Source organism: Micrasema longulum, unplaced genomic scaffold (genome assembly GCF_059751315.1).
Source record: "Micrasema longulum isolate JH-2025_06_02 unplaced genomic scaffold, ASM5975131v1 h1tg002186l, whole genome shotgun sequence".
Taxonomy (NCBI): domain Eukaryota; kingdom Metazoa; phylum Arthropoda; class Insecta; order Trichoptera; family Brachycentridae; genus Micrasema; species Micrasema longulum.
Window position 1 is genome coordinate 90,645 of NW_028279351.1, and position 19,162 is coordinate 109,806.

General features: G+C 33.4%; 1 protein-coding gene across 1 annotated transcript; it reads right to left on the reverse strand.

Moving 5' to 3' along the window:
- Window positions 1-1,533: 1,533 nt before the first annotated feature.
- LOC148272790 (E3 ubiquitin-protein ligase UHRF1-like) lies at window positions 1,534-19,147 on the reverse strand. The gene is made up of 16 exons (XM_088239571.1): window positions 18,774-19,147; window positions 18,430-18,592; window positions 17,103-17,754; window positions 16,656-16,799; window positions 14,285-14,484; window positions 13,534-13,634; window positions 11,984-12,185; window positions 10,184-10,272; window positions 8,417-8,501; window positions 7,668-7,794; window positions 7,033-7,182; window positions 6,341-6,479; window positions 5,816-6,101; window positions 4,588-4,784; window positions 4,061-4,159; window positions 1,534-1,893 (listed from the first exon to the last, which is right to left on the reverse strand). The coding sequence occupies exons 1-16, from the start codon at window positions 18,921-18,923 to the stop codon at window positions 1,744-1,746; spliced, it is 2,934 nt and encodes a 977-aa protein (XP_088095697.1). The 5' UTR covers window positions 18,924-19,147; the 3' UTR covers window positions 1,534-1,743.
- Window positions 19,148-19,162: the final 15 nt, after the last annotated feature.

The window sequence follows — 19,162 nt, forward strand, 5'->3', positions numbered from 1 at the left end:
AGGTATATTTTAGTATTTGCATGTTGGTGTAGTGAGTGTCCTGGCGAAGAGACAGGTGCGTCTCGAAACCGGTAGACTAAAAAGTAGGTAAGTGGTTTTATACTAATATTTACTAACATTAGTTTAAATGTTTGACCACAAAGTTAATGCTTTAAACATGAATAAGAATTATCAAAGTTGAATGTATTAAATTAAAGTTGACTTAATTTCTGTACCTCAGAGGCAGACGGATGCAAATCCAGAATTTGATGAAATGACATTTTGATTTTCGTATCCAGTTTATGATCATGTCCATTGATCTTGAAGGAAATGTAAGTCTCACAATGAAAGAACCAATGTATTAAGATACTGAAAATACAAATTAATGTTCTGAATTATTAGAAATCACATAGAGAAAGTAGATTCTTTAGGCCATTGTTGAACCTTTGACATTTGGATTTGCATCCGTCTGCCTCTGAGGTACAGATTTAATTCCAGTAGAATAAATTATTCCTAAAAGTTGTCATTAATTAATTTGTAAAAATGCATGACCTCTCAAGTTTGTATGCGTGTAAAATGTATTCTCTCAGTTTAAAAAATGTTTCACTTATATTTACTAGACACCTCACTTATAGTATAATTAATTTCTAAATCAGATCTAAAATATAAAATCATAAATTTAAAATACAACAATAAAAAATAAGGCACTTAGTAATGTAATGTTCATTCTTAACCACATCAGCAAAACTGCAAAATACATTCTACAGCGGTTCAAGGCTGATCTCTAACCAAATTTAGTTGAAATACTGTGGAGGTTTACGTTCGTGGCACACGGGGTAGGTACTTCCCGCTCCCACGCCTCATCCCTAATGGGTCTTTGCTGTTAGTGCCATTCACATCACTTTCGCAATCGATATTTTCATTTCTAGTATAATACAAGTTTTTTTTTCATCTAAATATTTGTATTTTGTAGTTATTATTTTGTATACAAATAGTGTGCATTAGCGATGAAACGGATAATGGCTTCGCCAGATACCGGATTTTCGGCGAGATAAGAACATAGACCCCCACAGTACGTACAACATAACAGCTAAATATGATGTTGTATGCGAAAATTAATATGCGGTCAAAAATTCTAGTCGTGTAAATTTCTTAACAAAACATCTATAAAGTATGATTATCCTACAAATGGTTACCTGACCTTAGGTTGATCATGAAGTAAATTAATTATTGCATGCCAAATCCGAAAAAAAATATTCCATACTTCATGGTGAACATTTTTTCGATCTATCAAAATAATTCAAACTTTCAGATCAGTAGGTGTTTATTTAAAAATAATATATCAAATTTCAGATTTATTATGTACTCAGGTACTTGTGCATTGTATAAAATACCCAACTCTCGCATGCTCGCTAGCCTACTTCCTCTCTTTAAATATGTGTATGTTAAAAAAACCTGTTTCTTTAAAAAAGGGGCCCACCAAAAAGTCACTTAAATTGTTAAATACATAAGTTTCATATCCCCGTTATTTTGTTTTGAAATCAAAAATATATATTTTCATTTCAAATTTTTAATACACCATATACGTAGTTCTGCTTACATAAATCAGTACTATAGATTTTCCATGGTGAGTTTGCTTGAAGAATTGACATTCTTTCATAGATTCGATTCGAGGGTCGGCACATCTCCAAATTAGGAGAACTGTCAGGTCACCATTTTTAGAAATAACGTACTGTAGCGATGCAATAAGTTGTATGTACAAATTTATTTTTTATGCAAATCATAGCCAGGTAAAATTGATCTCAATACAACTTTGAGTTTTTCATTGTGGAGAGGTTCTTCCTTTGATAGATCGTTTCTACAATGAGGACAGCAATTTGAATCCGTGCTTTTAAATGCTAGTCTCAAACAAGCCTAGAAATGGAAAAATATTTGTAAACATGAATAATTCATTAAACTTTTGCACAATACATTGGACTTTCGTTTTACACAACACTATATGTTCTAAAACATTTAAATTTGTAAGTGAAAATTCTTGATGGAAGTTCATTGTAATTTATTATATAAATAAAACACGAGTGATACTTTATAATCCACAAATTTGGAATATCCAGTGACCGGTTTCATCGCCTTCGCGACATCTTCGAGACTGGTATCTTTATTAAAAAGTTAAATGTATTTATACAGAACAGAGGTAAGGATATATAATTCAAAGTTATATGTAAGTAAATTAAATAAAGTTATTTTTATCTTAAGGATCATTATCAACAAATTTTCTATGGGTTAACTAATGAATTGATATAATGCTATTTTAATGAGTTTAAGTATTTTACTTTATTTTTGGTGTCTCATCCTTCGTGAGTGTGGTTTTGTAAATTTAACTTTTTAATAAAGATACCAGTCTCGAAGATGTCGCGAAAGCGATGAAACCGGTCACTGGATATTCCAAATTTGTGAATTAAAGTATCACTTGTGTTTTATTTATATAATAAACTATATGTTTTAATGTTAAATAACAAATGATGGTAGACAAGTTTTGTAAAATTTCATTAGTTTATTGTATCCTAATTTTGTTTTTTTGAATCACTATGAAAAAAATAGTGACAAAGATTGTTCAACGTCACTATCGTCAGTTTGGAAACGTAGAGCGAATGGGCAGTGAAAGAACGGCTAAAATGATTTACGTAGAGAATGTAGAAGGATGCAGAAAACGAGAAAAACCGAGAAAAACATAGCATGATAATAATTACTCAAAGATGGACATGTCAAGAGTCGGAATAATCGGCATGAATGCAATGAATGAATGTAAAGTCTGTTCATTATTTCAAGAATTACCAAATAAACAAACCAGCCGTGTGATATCCGATAGAGAATAGCTTATTTCACACATATCATCTTGATCTAAACGGCGCTGTAAAATTATAGTGGATTGACATTTATTTGATTCGTTTGTACCTTTTCAAATTTGATAATATTTATATTTTTCGATTTTTTAATTACAAAACTCCATGGTTTTCATAAATTTATCAATAAAAACGCCTCGGTTAATATATTATTTAAAAAAACCTTTCTATGCGGTAGGTATAGTAAGAAAATGCGAGTGGTGTAGGAAAGTCTAAAAATGAATACATAGTATCAGTTATGCATTATTCAATTAAGGTTGAAAAAATAATAAAAATTTGCAGTGTTATTTTAAAGCAGCGATAAAAAAATGTAAAATGTCACTGCCAAAAAGTTAAATCAATCATTTAATTGGGCGGCTAGGCTGTTCATTAAATGCCGGCATTCAATTTAATGGCTAGGATGTTTGCTGAATTAATTAAGATAGCTGAACGTTCAACGTGTTGGCTGGTAAAAAGCTAGCCCTTCGGGAACGACCGAACCAAAAGCTGCCAGGTTAGGTTAAAATAGGTGGGTTAAGTTTAATATTAAAAACTATAGTTTTTTACTTAAATTATTATTTAAAGTATAAAGGTAAGCTAAGCAATTTTTAAAAAAGTTATTATCAAACATAACCTATCCTAACCTAACCTAACTTCACATAACAAAATAAATTTTAAAATAAAACAATTAATATTGTTGTATTAAAATTAAAGAAGGCTCAACAACATTCAGGTCTTTCCTTAAACATTGCTTTCAAGATTTTGGCTAAGCGTCCGTTAGCTATTAGATTGAATGCCGGCATTTAATGAACAGCATAGCCATCCAATTGAGTGGCTTATTTAACTATTTGGCGGTGACATATATATGTAAATACTACTACTACTCTCATTTTCTCTTAGGAATAGGCAGAGAGGATGGATCGTCACACACGTCTGTCCTGATATACATTCCTAGCGTCTTACATCTTGTTATACATGCCCATCGAATGTGTCTGCTTTTGACACGACCAGACTTAAGATTTTGGTTTATCTGATTATGCAAAGTCTTCATTGGTCGTCCCCATCCTACGTCACCGTTCATTCTCGCCATACATATATCTGTTTTATCATTCTTTTTACCATTGGTTCCACATGACCAAACCATCCCAGTACATTAGTGTGAATAGACAGGAGATCTGATACATTTAATTTGTTCTTACCATACAGAAATTATGACAGCAACTGGTGGTAACGGGATTGGCGACAACATCTTGACAAATGATGCAAAGGAATACTTCACCAACTTTATCAACCAGACCCTGCAAAAGCAACATTTATCAAGCAGAGATCAGCATCGTAATTCCCTTGGTAACAGATGATGAGGTGACTATCTCTCGAAAGTACCATTCCTCACATTAAAGGATATGCCATTGATGAAATATTAAGGTGATTCTAAACGAAAATATAAAACTAACTATTCATAGATGGCGCTTTTATAATTTTTTATTGAAAAATACAAATTTTATGTTTATTTTCAATGGAAATTTTAGAAAACTTGGTTTGCGGAAACTTTACACTATATTGATTGCAACAAATACCATAACAATATAATTTAGGTCCTTTTCACAAAATGGTGTACAAAACAAAGTATAAGATAAACAATTTTGTTAAAATAGTAAAACGAAGGAAGTCGAGAAATTTGATTGACATTTTATATAAAAATTAATGAATAAGTAAATGTACACACCTTTTTCCCATCTTTATCCAAAGCACTAAGGCATTCTTCCCATAGTTTTTTATTGGCTGTGTCTTCCTCAATTGCTTTCTTATCTTCACTAGAGAGAACCACTAACTCATTTTCATCGTTCTGAGGAGTAATCTTTTTACTAGCCGCAATAGTGAATGGATTCACCTTGGGGCTGGACACCTTCTCTGCGGATTTGTCTGAAAAAAAAAAAATAGGTATAATAAAGAATTTTCTAATGTCATTTAACACAAGAAAACAAGTAGACGCCATCTACAGACTTTCAAAAAACGTATGACAAATCACAATATCTTAATATTAAAATAAAAACCAATTGGTATACAGTTTTCTACAGTGGTTAGAATCTTATCTCAAAAACAGAACTCAGTTAGTACTTATCAATGGATCTGTATTATCTCCTATAGAAGCAAGCTCGGGCGTGCCACAAGGTCTTAATTTAGGACCTCTGTTTTTTTTTTTTAAATGACCGTGGTTCGATTTTAAAACGCGATTATGGTTTAATTGCTGATGATTTGAAAATTTATCGTAAAATTCATACACCGTTACAAAAGGACTTAGATACATTGAGTAACTGGTGTAAGCGTCATGGATTGATTTTAAACATTGATAAATTTTATGCAATAAAGTTTACTGAAAATCGAGCAAAAAATGAATATGTATTCACATTTTATGTATGTTTTATTGAAAAATGTGGAACCATACATGTTGTAGTAATCACCTTAGACTCAATATTTATATTTGATTCTCATTTGATTGGCGGCCTCCGTGGTATAGTGGTCAAGAGGCTTGACTCACACACGGAAGGTTCCGGGTTCGATTCCCAGTGAGAACACAAACAAAGAGATGCAACTCACCACTGTAATTGGGCCTCGTGGCGCAAAAAAAAAACAAAACATAAACACATAGTTGCCCATAAGACGCACCCCAAAATTTATCTATCAATTTTTAGGAAAAAAAATGTTTTGTACAATAAGACAAGACGCATCGGATCATTACGACCAACCCCAATTTTGGTTGAATTTTCAGAGAAAAAAAAATGCGTCTTATGGTTCAAAAAATACAGTAAATAAGTATTTATGTGAAAATTTTTGTTTTGTAATAATATTTTTCATTGTTTGTGGACTTAATAAATAAATAAATAAATAAGCTCTATAAATGCCTAAACTTCCATACTTTCAACAGCTTCATCTCAGTTGAAAAGAAAATTTACCTAATTTCTTCCGTTTTGGAGTTGGTGTTTTGGAAGCTTTGACTTCTTTCTCTTCTACAATGGAAGACCTTGTCTTCATCTTTTTGGGTGGAGGAGAAGCATCCTTAGCGCTCCTGGACTTCCGCTTCTTGGTTTCTTTCTCATCACCACTGTCTTCCGCCCCGTTACTTTCTCTCAGGGGACGCTTCCTGGTCTTCTTGACGGATGGACTCTTGCAATTCTTCAGCTTTTCTCTCTCCTTCTGGGCTTGCTTTTCAGCCTCCGCCTCCAAATACCCATCGGGATACTAAAATAAATACAGGTAAAATAAGACATGCGACGGTTAATAACAAAGTGTAACTAGACGGTTGATAACAAAGTGTAACTAGACGGTTGATAACAAAGTGTAACTAACCCCGAAGAAGACGATGCGTTGCCAAAACTAGTTGGTTTATAAATTCAAAAATAAAGTGGTGAATTAAAAACAAAGTTATGAATTTTATTTTAATCTATTGAAAAATTATAGAAGTTAACTTTAGTATTTACCTTGATTGGGAATTTCTTTCCATTTTCTTCCCAAGGTGCTGGTGAAGGATCGTCTCTACGAAGTAAGTATTTCCATACTCGGAAACCAGATTTACCCTTTTCTGGGTAGTATTTAACTATCTTGTATATCCCATCGTACCTAAAATAATGGAAAACATAATTATTGACTAGGTGTTTATTTTGTAGAATTGAGGAACATAAAAATGTTTTACTATATGTAATCAATTTCTACAGTTGCTACAGAGCTAACAATTCATTAACCTGATTCCTTCTTTAGGTGCGTCTAATGGAAAATGTTATAACATCTCGTAGGAGCTAGATATGGGTAACTCAAGATTATTTTTTGAGCTGCAGGTCAGCTCGCACCTCAAATACTTGAGCTGGAGTTTTGAACCGGGTCGCAGATCAGCTCAATGGTTCACCGAATCACCGCTAATGCGCTGACCTGAAGCGTGGCGTACACGTACGATTCAAACGAAACTCACAATGAACCGCTGTGAGCTGTGAGCCGCCTATTCGAAGTTTAAGCTGCAGCTCGACAGCTCAAAGCGTTCCAACCGTCTTTTTGAACCAGTTTAAAATTGAGTTACCCACGCCTAATAGGATTTAACAATTCACTAACCCGATTCCTTTTTTAGGGACGTATTCTGGGAAATGTTTCAACATCTTGTGAGAGCTAACAATTCACTAACCTGATTCCTTCTTTAGGGGCGTATTCTGGGAAGTGTTTTATCATCTTGTAGGAGCGAACAACTCTCACTGGCTTCCCCTCTCTCCACCTGTTCCCGCTATCTGCGCCTTCTTCCTTCACTTCTTTAACGGCACAGTTTCTCGCTAAAGCCCTGTGATATAAAACTAATATTAACTCGAGGAATAAAAAATATGTTGAAAGAGTATACGCAGGCAGCTAATAATTGACATATTAAGCGCAGGAATTGATAATAAAAATATAATAAAAATGTGTCAATCAAAGCTAGACTGGCAGTGCACATAGAGTTTAAGTCCCAACACTTATGTATGCAATCGGAACATGAAACTGGTAGAGGAAAAGCGGAGTGAATGCGGCCGATATATGATATATTATATGAACGTGTGGGAAATCAATGTATGCCAGAGTTACAAATGATGAAATCAGGAAAGAGTGCATATCTGATGACATGATAATCTGGCATGTATGCATGTATGTCAAAATATATAAATGTGGAAGATAGACGTGTGTGACGGTCCATCTTCTTTGCCTACCCCAACGGAGAAATGGCGTGAGGGCAGTAATAATAGTGATAGTGATTTGATTAATTTTAATTAATAAAAATGCATGAAACTTTACTTATTTTCCCGAGTAAGTGTTTGATCACTGGATTGATCAGCCGTTCTCTTATTTCCAGAAAGATCTCGGCCCCCACTACCCGTGTAGGTAAATTCAAATCCATGATCCACATCATCTTCATAGCCGCCTGCAAACAAAAATGAATTATAGACGAAGCAATTACATGGGAATACGAAAATTGAGATATTTTAAAATCATTTTTATTTCTTTATTGAAATCTACAGTCGTATACACAATAATACAGTTATAATATAATAGAATCTTAATACTAGACTAAAAATTATTTCAAACTTATAATTAACAATAGACGTAATGTGTCATGAAATATATTATACAAGAATCAAATTTTGAAAACAAAATATTAAATGTTTGTACATTATGTACCTTTGTAAAATTAAAATAAAATGAAACAATATGTTGTCATTACTCTGCCACAACGATGATGCCCGCGCGCTGTCGCTGATTTCCTTTTTAAATTTACTATTATTAGATTGAATATATCACTCGCATTGGCTCAGAAAGGCAGAATGCGGAACGGTGAATGTTAGTGTGCAAAGTGGCTACTTGAACCAGCCGATGACAAGTCACAGGCCCTGTAAATGCCTAGACTTCCATATTTCCTTCTCATAAATGGAAATCCAGGCTGTCTACAAACATTTAGACATACTCAAAACATTGTTGGTTAAATGCTTTATATGAAAATATACAAAATAAATGCTTTATATGAAAATATATTTTTTTTTATTCACCAGATAGAACGATGCTATATGCTCCTTCCACATCCCTTCCATGAATTCCTGACACGGGAGGCCTGTGTACACCAGATTCTGATAACTGAAAATATTTTTAAAAAAAAAAGTTTAACAAATCGAAAATAACACAGTTTGGGTTAAACGTTTCAGACCCGAATTAATTTCTGTGAACATAAAACGTATCGTGGGTATACTGGCAAAAAACTTTGACTCTCAAAATCCTTGTGTTGAGAATTCAAGCATTAAAGTTTTGTTCCAATTTTACTCTTTTATATCTTATTTAAATATTATTTTTTTATTTTATTTTATTCAGAAAACGTAGTCATACAAAATAAGTATTAAAAACAACCATTTTTGAACATAAAAAGACCAATTAAGTTTTCATAAATTAAAAAGATATAAACATTAAATGTGACAAAAAAAAAAAATAATTTTAAGTGAGAAAAGAATAATTGTTGACATTTGCGTTTTCCATGGAGGTAATAAATTAAAATAAATAAAAATACCGAATGTACACTCCGAGCCATCCACGCACACACATGAACGCACATATAAAACATACACAAACATATACATTACATGCGGCACATATACAAAGCATAAACCACTCAAGATGCACATTCAGCAACTATTCCAAATAATCGACCCCATGAAGAAATTTTCTGTACAAATGCAACGTGCAGTTAGAAATGTCTACATCAATACTGAGTCCGTTATAATTTCTACAGGTACGTCTAATGAATGAATTCGAGGTATAATTGTTTTTACAAGTTGGTACATAAAAAAGGGAATTTAATCTAGTATAGCGATGAGGACAACGGAAACCAATATTTTGTAAAAGATACGGCGAATCAACTATATTATTGAGAATTTTTAAAAGAAAAATTAAATCATATGTAAGGCGCCTTTTTTGTAGTGATTCTATATTAAAATTGATCAAAGATGCGCCGTAATCATTTTCAATGTTGCCAAAACGATATTCCAGGCTCCTTATAAATTTCTTTTGAATGTTTTCAATTTAATTAATATATACACTATATTGAGGGGACCATACTAATGAAGCGAATTCGAGTTGACTTCGCACATAAGTAAAGTAAAGAAGTTTGAATGTATTTGGTGATGAGAATGGCTTGGAAATTCGTAAGATAAACCCTAGAAGTATGTACGCCTTATCTACTATATATGTAAGATGTTAAGTGTTCATTTAAAAACATGTTTTTGATTTTTCCATTTCTTAATTTTATAATTAAGTAAATATTGAGGTATTTAAAGTTTTCAGCCTGAATAAAATACCCGGTACACGACTTAACCTTAAATTTATTTTCAAAACTATAGATACATGAAATTTAATATGACTTAGTGTATTTTGCCAGTTAGTAGAGCATTCAAAACTTTACAAAACTGCATCATTAAGTCAAATCCGCATATGTATTTTCGAGTTAACATTTTTTGTCAGTATACCCACGATATTTTGTATTCAGTACTTACCAAAGGAATTATTTGAAAATTTATAATATATTTAATCTTTTTTTATCTTTTATACTTTATTATTTGTTGTCCGAGAAGAAGCTCGTTATAAAAGTGATTAAATGTATGGAGAAAACCACAAAATAAAATTTCAACTAATGTTTCCTCATTATATCCGAGATCTCGCTATTTCCGTGATCGTTATAACCAATTTCGACTGTATGTTTAGATAAAAAAAATAATATTTGTATTGGGTACTAATTTAGTAATTTTTATATTTTAATAATACATTTATACCTGTATTCTGAATCTCCAAGCCATACCCACTTCAATGCCAGGAATTGGTCCAAAATGATTAGCAGGCATGGCGCATGTCTGTGTTTTTCCTGTAATAAAAATATTTATTTCATTTTTAGTAATAAAACAAAAAAAAATACAACAATAGGGTATTTTCATAAACTGGGGATATGATTTTAAATGTATTCAGTATTTAAATAATATTTTTACGATTGCGAGCATTTTACTATAAAAATCTGAAACGAATGTTTTTATTTATAATTTCCTATTTAAAGTTTGATAACTTGCCCAAAATGGATAGATTCATGATGGGTATTTTTTCTCATCCAATACAAACTTTTTAAGTTCTGAATATAGAAATGTAAAGGCCGCAAGGTAAGGAAATATATAATGTTTTTTTCCAGAATGTATTCATTTAAATAGTTGTATTTTTTGTATGTACTATAAATGTATTGTTTCGCGTACATTTAATGCAAAAGGGGAGTAATGTGACTTTGACACAACATAATCCATAAAATACCATTGCTTGTAAACATCTCTATTGCTCGAGTGCGTGTTAATGCCTATTTTTATTAAATGTGATTTACTTATTAATATATCAGCTAAGGAAAATTACGGAGACAATGCCGTAGGATACATTCAAGTAAAACGGACGGGTGATATTTGAATGGTAAAAGGTTGAGTCACCCCAGAACATAAAGTTAGAACCAAAGCGTACTCGGTGACGTTGATTTGCGATGAAGTCTAGGAAATAATAGATTCCTGCAAGTGTGAAGACTGTCCAGCATCCCAAGGTCAGTTGCCATTTTGTAAATGCAATAAATTTCACAAATAAATAAGGTAGGTTTTCATATAGCGATTTTTTAGTAATTTTATTTTTTATTTATTTGGAAAACCAACAGTTCTACAGATTAAACTTAGTAATATAAGTACAGAAATATAATACAAATATAAACAATAACGTTCAAAGAATAAACTATTTAAGTATTGTAGTACCTGTCAAGCTTTTTAATTGCTAATTTCAGTACCTACCTACTGTTAGTAAATTTTTATAGTCTACAGTCTACATCATTAAATTTAGTATTTTGTACCTGAACAAGACCTACGGAAAAAAGTATAGTGGTTTGTTTTTTTAACATCTCGTTTCATAACGTTCAAATGCGTTCAATCATTTTTTCATTAGGTACTCGGAATGGCCAAAAAAGCTTTATTTGGCGTCTTCACCGTAGTGTTTGTGCACATCGGAACTAAACAGTACTTGTATCTTATAACTGAAGACATTTTATGCGCGTTAATTTGTTAAAACAGTGTAAAACAACCGATTACAACAAAAATAGCATGTAGGCTATACAAATTCGTATGAATTTGTTTGAACGGTCAGTCAAATTCGTAACGCGTGACGTCACAAGCCCATACGGCATCCGAATGGTCGTTTTGGCGCCAATTTAAAGTATAGGTTTTTAAACCGCTCTGAAAAATTTACGCGTGGAAATAAAAAAATAAAAACTGTACAGTTACCATCGTATTTTTTTTTTCTTTTTTTTTGCAAAATAAAAAAAAAAGGTGAAAATACCCTATTATCATTGGATTATTTAAGCCAAGTTCATTATCGGTGGAAATAAAACCAACTGCTCTTGAAGCATTGGAAGCCAATATAACACGCACATTTTCTTAAATACATATTTATTTCATTGACATTGACCATTTACAAAATGTTGTCAAGATAAAGATAAAATCTGATATTGGCTGATTTAGATCCAAGCCACAGTAATTACTAACATTATTGATTGTATAACATACCGACACAAGCCATTCCCCTGCCCCAGTCCCTGGTCTTGTGCTGATTCGGCTTCCTGACTTGCGCCTTGCCTCCCGGGGCCACCACGGAGGTAGGGTCTCGCTTGCACTCGGCGCAATACCAATCCTCGGAGGGAAGATCAGAGAGTGGAGGCTGCAGACAGAGCAGGTGGTAGCCAAGGTTGCATTCGTCGCAGAGAATAATCTAGAAGAAAATATTAAGAACTTATTAACGCGGGAGATATGTTCCAAAAGAGCTCTTTTTTTCCACAATATAAGTGACCAGAATTTTAAGCAGACTTTCAAGGTTAAAGATCTGGGCGTTACTTTTGTGAGTTCATGATCAGATCAGATCATGATGATTCGGTGCAACATCGTCTGCTAAGAAAAGTAGCATGGATGATCGGCCTCGAGAGGAGAGACGACACTTACGGAGAAATGGACTCCATGTTCAAAATCTCAAGTCGACAAAAACGTGGAAATAACATTGACTCTATATTAATGTTTAATTTAATAAATGGCTTAATTGATGTACCATCGTTACTGGAACAAATGGCATTCAATGTTCCGATCTGCCGGTTGTGAAATAATAATGTGCTGTTCCTTGATCAGCGAAGCACAAACTATGGCTTTCATGCACCAATGTCCCGATTGTGTCGCATTGTTAACTCGAGACGAGATCTGCAGTTTTTTGGTGCAAGTACAACTCTAATAAATAAACAACTACAACAGTGTAAGTCACTCTCCAAGCACAAGAGTTAGTCTCTTTTTTGGAGAGTTACAGTTACACATTTACTAGATGTGTAAAAGTAGATATGTATAGAATTTCTAGATTTAAACAATCACTAAGGTAGGCCAGATCTTGGCTTGAGGTAGTAATTTATATTAATTTTTTTGTTTAAGCTTTAAATTTTCTTGGTTTGTATTTTATTTCAATTGTGCCTGTATGTATTTGCCATTTTTTGAACGGACTAAGTCCATTAATAAAAGAAACCGTTTGTAGTAATTCGTACCGTCAAGGATTTTGGTAATACACGAGCCCAGACAATACTGAGAAGTAGACTTGAGAGTGGCTCGATGATTTGAGGACCGTATGAGTTGAAGTACTCTCTTATAGTGAAAACAATACAGAAGAAATTTCTTCGATTTCTCTACATGAGAGAGTGCGAATGTTATCCATGACTCTATTCTAATGAGTTTCTCCTGGGTATGCTTAAGAATTTTTTTTTAAATAAAATATTTTAAAAAACAAATGGTTGCTTACTTCTGCAGGGGAGAAGTGACGGGAGCGCGACGCAGTATCAGATTCCCCCTACCCATCCTCGTTTCTCCCCTGCAGAAGTTAACAACCATTTGCTTTTTTTGATGTTTTATTTTTTTAAATTTTATTTGTTCTAAAAAATTATTTTAATGTGCCAATATGTCCTGTGTATCGTGGTTTCGGATGTGACAGGGTTTAATGAACACCCTGTATAATCTGAATTATGTCTGTATATGTTGACATCAGGGGCACGCATATTAGACCTAAATAAACTAAAACAAAGAAAACAAACCTGTTCCGGTGGATTTTTCCCTGCGCAAACGTTACAACCGCATTCCTTGCAAGGCGTTTCCGGATCATCTCTGCATTTTGTGCAAACTAGTGGACCAGACCCTTAAAACACACAAACTTGTAACATAACACGAATGATGTTTTCAAAATTAAACTGTATTTGAAATCAACACAGAACAATATTAATACAATACAATACAAAGCTGACATTAATGTCACCGAGACACCTGACTGGCAGACACGGATGACGAACCAACACAATGGTGGTAATGCATACGTTACCATAGATATTTACCTAAGTATTCGTATAGAATTAACAGTTCAATCATCACTCCTTTTCAATGTCTATATTTATGATATCGGTCAATGTTTCGAGTTTGCACAACTCAGTCTTTTTGCCGATAATATGAAAGTATGCTTACCTATTAATAATGATCAAGACAGTATAAATCTTCAAGAAGACCTTTATAGATTAAACATATTGTATTCATAACAGATTGTCTATTAATATTAAAAAGTGTCGGCCAATTTCTTTTTACTGCAGACGTTCTAAAAAAATAAACTATTCATATAAAATCAACAATTTGACTACAAATTCTTCTTCAGAAGCCGGTGCCCTTGCTGTTGTACTTGAAAGTAAACATGTGTATAACAAGTATATTGAAAATAATGTAGAAAAACCATACAAAATGTTAGGGTTTGTCATACAATCAACCAAACCTATTACGAGAACTTCAACAAAATAATCTTACTTTTCTCTGTAGCCGTGACCATCGACGTATCGCATTCAGCGCTTCTTTTGTTCAGCGGTACAACAGATTCAATGGCGTATATTTTGTCTTGTATTTTCACTTTAACATCATTCAAAGGGACATCTTTCCCATGGTAAAGGGTGCCTACTAATTCTGTGTTTTTACGCAGCTTTTTCACTTCCTGGATTTTAAAATCATACCTGAAATTAAAAGGATTAATAGATAAAAGAGAAATACTCGGGTTCTTATTATTTAATCTAATTTTTTACATTTTCAGACCATTCCCTAAAATTCGTAAATAACTTGGAATAGAAAAATGGAAATCGAGTTGAAGTAGAGTGGGATTTGAACCTCGGACCACTGGCCCGAGCCATTTGGCCATTAAATACCCATTTTCCTAAAAATATAAATATCTAGTACATAATTTGGTAATGTATCCAAAATAAAACAAGTTTATTGGATTGTAATTCTACTTTATTGTGACGAAACGCGTCACAATATACCCTTTGTATATTTATAAAAAATAAAGTAGAATTACAATCCAATAAACTTGTTTTATTTTGGATACATTACCAAATTAAATATGGAATTCTACCAATTGTCTGCATACACAATAAATATCTAGTACACTTTATTTTCTGGACATCCCTCGTATAACATTGTTTAGTCGAGCCCGAGACGCTGTATGCTGTATGCTAAAGCACGAGGTGGACATAATAAATGTATTTAAATATTTTACAATAGACAGTTTGCTAATGTAAAAAGTAGGCAGATAAATGGGTGCTGGTTAGTTATTATTAATAATGTCACAGAGAGATACTTTCTCCAAAAAAATAACGATACGTTGTATCTACCTATAGATCGGAGAGCCATTGAAATCAACTTCAATTTTACTTCTCTACAAAAAATCTATCGAAAAAAAATAGTAAGTCATACGTGCGAAATTATACCATACAGGTGTTCACAAAGGTGGACTTGAACTTTTAAGATAAACAATATTAAAATCATCGAAAATCTGATGCATAAAATTTTTAGTGTACTACTTCTATGAAATTATGCATATTTTTTTCTTAAAGACATTAATTAGGCCATCATGGCCTTACACGTACGTGTTGCGGTGGCGGCTGTTGCTTTTATCCTTATAAATAGGATTATGAAAAAGAAAAGACAAAAAAAACTTAAACTAAGACAATATTTGATCCAGACATTATACAAAAACAGATTATATAATGGAAACAAATTATTATGCTCGAGCGAGGCATGAAACAAAATACACGTGCGCCCAGAGTGCGCGCGGCAAACGACTGAGGCGCTTTTCAGCAAGACAAAAAGCCGACACTCGGTGGCTCGGTCGAGGCAGCGCGCGCTTGCCTCGGCCGAGGCACTCCCACACAGACCGAGCTGCTTCGCGCGGCAAATTCCTCGCGAGGCTGCTCGGTCTGTGCGGACCCGCCTATTGAATTATGTTGTGTACATAAAACCTCCAAAACACAAAAACTTTATTTTTCCTTGGTCTCCAAACATTCAGATTGTGATTTCTCATAATGATGTGTTTTGGGTTAGTGACTGTTGCCCGAACGGCAATGATTTGTATGACTTAAAATGCTTATATTTCTTTTTAAAAACAAAAATGTACTATTTGATTTTCGAAAAAATCGCATGATTTTCTTATTTTCTATCAGACTACAGACTTAAATTTTATTTTATTTTATTAGGTAATTCAACAAAGATACATACTAGAAAACATACAATTTGAAAGTATTCGTCTATCTTCAATATCTTCAATTATAGAATTACACAAAATAGATTTATATTTCAACATATTACAACAGAGATGAAGAACATTTAAGAGAAGGCAATATAGAAGTCTAGGCATCTACAGGGCTTATGACCTGTCAATGGCTGGTTTAAGTGGCCACTTTACACACTGTGTAACATTCACCATTCTGCCTATATTTGAACATCTATAGCCCTTCAATTCTTTCATCTGTTGATGGTTATTAAGTTAAAGAGCTGAAACCTTTATTTATGCCATTGACAGGTCATAAGCCCTGTAGATGCCTGGACTTCTATATTACCTTCTCTTAAATGTTCTTCATCTCTGTTGTAATATGTTAATATAAACAGCTCTCCAGGGAGTCGAATCCAGTCTTTGTCTACAAAAATTTGGACAAACTCAAAATATTGGAGATTTATATATGTAATGCATATTTTTAATTTTTTTTATACAGGATACAATGCAATAAAAAATAAGTCGTACGTGTGTACTTATTAGGTAAGATTTATTCCTAAGAGATTATTCGCAAAAGCAGAATAAAAGAGAGCATAAATTATTTTTATAAACTTTAAATTTTCAAATGTTTTTTATTACCAAAATCCTTTTTCATGTGGTTCCTCAATATTGTAATTTAGGAGAACAGTTTGGTTGGGTTTAACATCCTCTATCAGTATCTCCTTTCTCGCCCGGGGCCTTATCTCTGATAATTTACAGTACTGCGCAGAATTCTCTTCCTCCCTAGAAAGATAAATAAGATTCGGTTTATCAGAAACAGCTGCACGGCTTATGAATTGATAAACAAAATTTTACAAGTGAAAGGCTTATATTACACGGTTTAGACAGCAATATATTGGTCAGAAATCTTAATGAAAAACCTTGTAGATCATTTTGCAAATCTTAACTTCATGTACTAGGTTAGCGCCACACTCAGTGAAAATTCCATTGCCGATCTTCCACGGCGAAAAGCCAATACATTTTATTGCATTGATTTACCATAATCTAAATAAATTTCTAAAATATCAATCAATATAATAAACATACTCTTCGAAGAATGCTTTGTACAGAAGGCCAACTTCTTCATCGCTATCCTCATCTATTTGTTCATCATTATCAGATGTTCCATTTGTAGAGTTCAATTTATCGTTAGTAACATTTTTTTCCTCTTTAGAATTCCCGTTAACAACTATTCCATTTGTCTTAGAATTTTCTCCGGGAGAATTGTTCACTTTTCCTCTAGAAAAATAATCCATGATGTCTCTCTTGGGAGTTTTATTTGTGGGGGATTTCGTTGATTTTGGCGTTCCACAGGGAGACGTAGAACTGCTGCTTTCCTTTCCTTTTTTTATTGGTGACTGGGCATTTTCAATTTCTTTACTTGGTGACTTGGCACCATCATTTTTACAAGGTGTCTTCGAAGACGCATCAATGTCATTTTTAGAAGAGTTACCATCTCCTTTTTTATTTGGCGTCTTCTTGTCGTTTACGGGAGAGTTTGATGTCTCAGTTTTGAGAATGTCATATTTTTTGTTGCTTTTCGGGGTGCCATTTATTTGGCGTGAACTAGGGTTACTTTTTTTGGATACATATTCAGGATCTTTAACAATTTGTACAATTTTACCCTCAAACCAAGCATTGTGTACTCTTTCTCTGATATCAACCAAATCCCCAACCTTGAACAATTTGCTGACAGCGTCTGTAATTAAAAAATAATACAAATTAAGACATTTCTGCCTCGCCATATTTTGAAGAAAAATTCATACCTACGGGCTACTGATAAGTATCGCAGCTCGCAGTAGAAATACCAGCGCCTCGCCAAGATTAATAGTCTCACAATTCTTCAAAGGTCGAAACGCGTCTCGTGCATTAAAATTTTTGCTAACACAATCGCAGCTATGCCGGCTATAGCCATCAAAATCGTGTCTCTCATTTAGGAAATGTCGGTCCAAAAGACATTGATAGTAAAAGATGACTATAATCATCATTCCATGTCCGCTCCCTAGTTGGAGCATATGGTGTCTACATAGAGCCTCCATGCACCTGCATTGGCCGCCAGCTCCTGCGCATCCTCCCAAGTCAGGTTTTTTTCTCGAAGTTCTGACGTAAACTGCCGATGAATAGTCAGCAGTGGACGTCCAGGGCGTCGACAACCTGATGCCTCATAAAGTAGGCAAGCGAAAAGAAAAATACGACTATGGTCTACATGAAACTGAAGAGGAAGGGCGTATTGTGTCCTTATGAAAAACAGTCAGCAACAAAAGTGTTACAGAATGTCAGTCAAATTAGATTTACTTCAAAAGAAAAGAAAGTTATAATAGGTCTGTATGAGTGGATTCTATGAGAAAAAGGAAGGTGTTCAGTTTTAATTTACCTTCATATTCAATTTTAGGTATCTCTTTCTCCGAAGCATCTTCAGACTTGGAGTCTGCGTCAGGGTTCTCTGTTTTTTCAGGAGGAGGAGATATCCTTATCATTAGCTGTATCACATCATTCAACTTTATATTATAATCATGGAATGAGTATCCATTGTCAAGCTGTAAAGAAATATTTTTTTTAAGTATTTGAAATGTTTATCCCTAAAAGGTTATTATCGATTGTATTTGTATATTTACTTAGTATTTCATGGTTATAAACTTGAAACGCTGTACACGAAATCAAATTCGTAATAAATTCAATTACTAAATATTATTTATAATACAAATCAAAAAGTATTACCAGCTTTCCTCCATAAAAGAGTCGTTGTAGTTTTGGCTCAATACCAAATTTGTCTTCCAATAGAACACGAAATTTTTCAATTTTAGTCAACTTTGATGGCACTACCACAATTGATTCGGGTTTACCGCACAATCTCACCCTTACATGCATTTTTAAAAGGATTTTTAGAACACAACACTCCAAGTTATTTAATAGCTTATAGAAACGTCACGGACTAAAACACTACCAAAAATTTACGCGAAAATATTGACAGCATTGACATCGGCAGAGAAATGGCGCGAAAATACTATGAACGTTAAAAGAAAAAATAATAAAAGAACTAAAACGAGGGAGACAGATGAACGTGAACCATAGATGAATGAACAATGAACAATGAAGCGAAAGCGAAT

What these genes read in the sequence shown, in the direction of transcription:
- LOC148272790 (XM_088239571.1), bottom strand. Translation starts at nt 18,923, where the DNA reads ATGCATGTAAGGGTGAGATTGTGCGGTAAACCCGAATCAATTGTGGTA. An exon ending in ACCTAAAATTGAATATGAAG is followed by an intron (nt 17,755 to 18,429) that starts GTAAATTAAAAC and finishes TTTTAATTACAG; the next exon opens with ACGCTGTCAGCAAATTGTTC. An exon ending in GCCCCTAAAGAAGGAATCAG is followed by an intron (nt 6,480 to 7,032) that starts GTTAGTGAATTG and finishes CCATTATTTTAG; the next exon opens with GTACGATGGGATATACAAGA.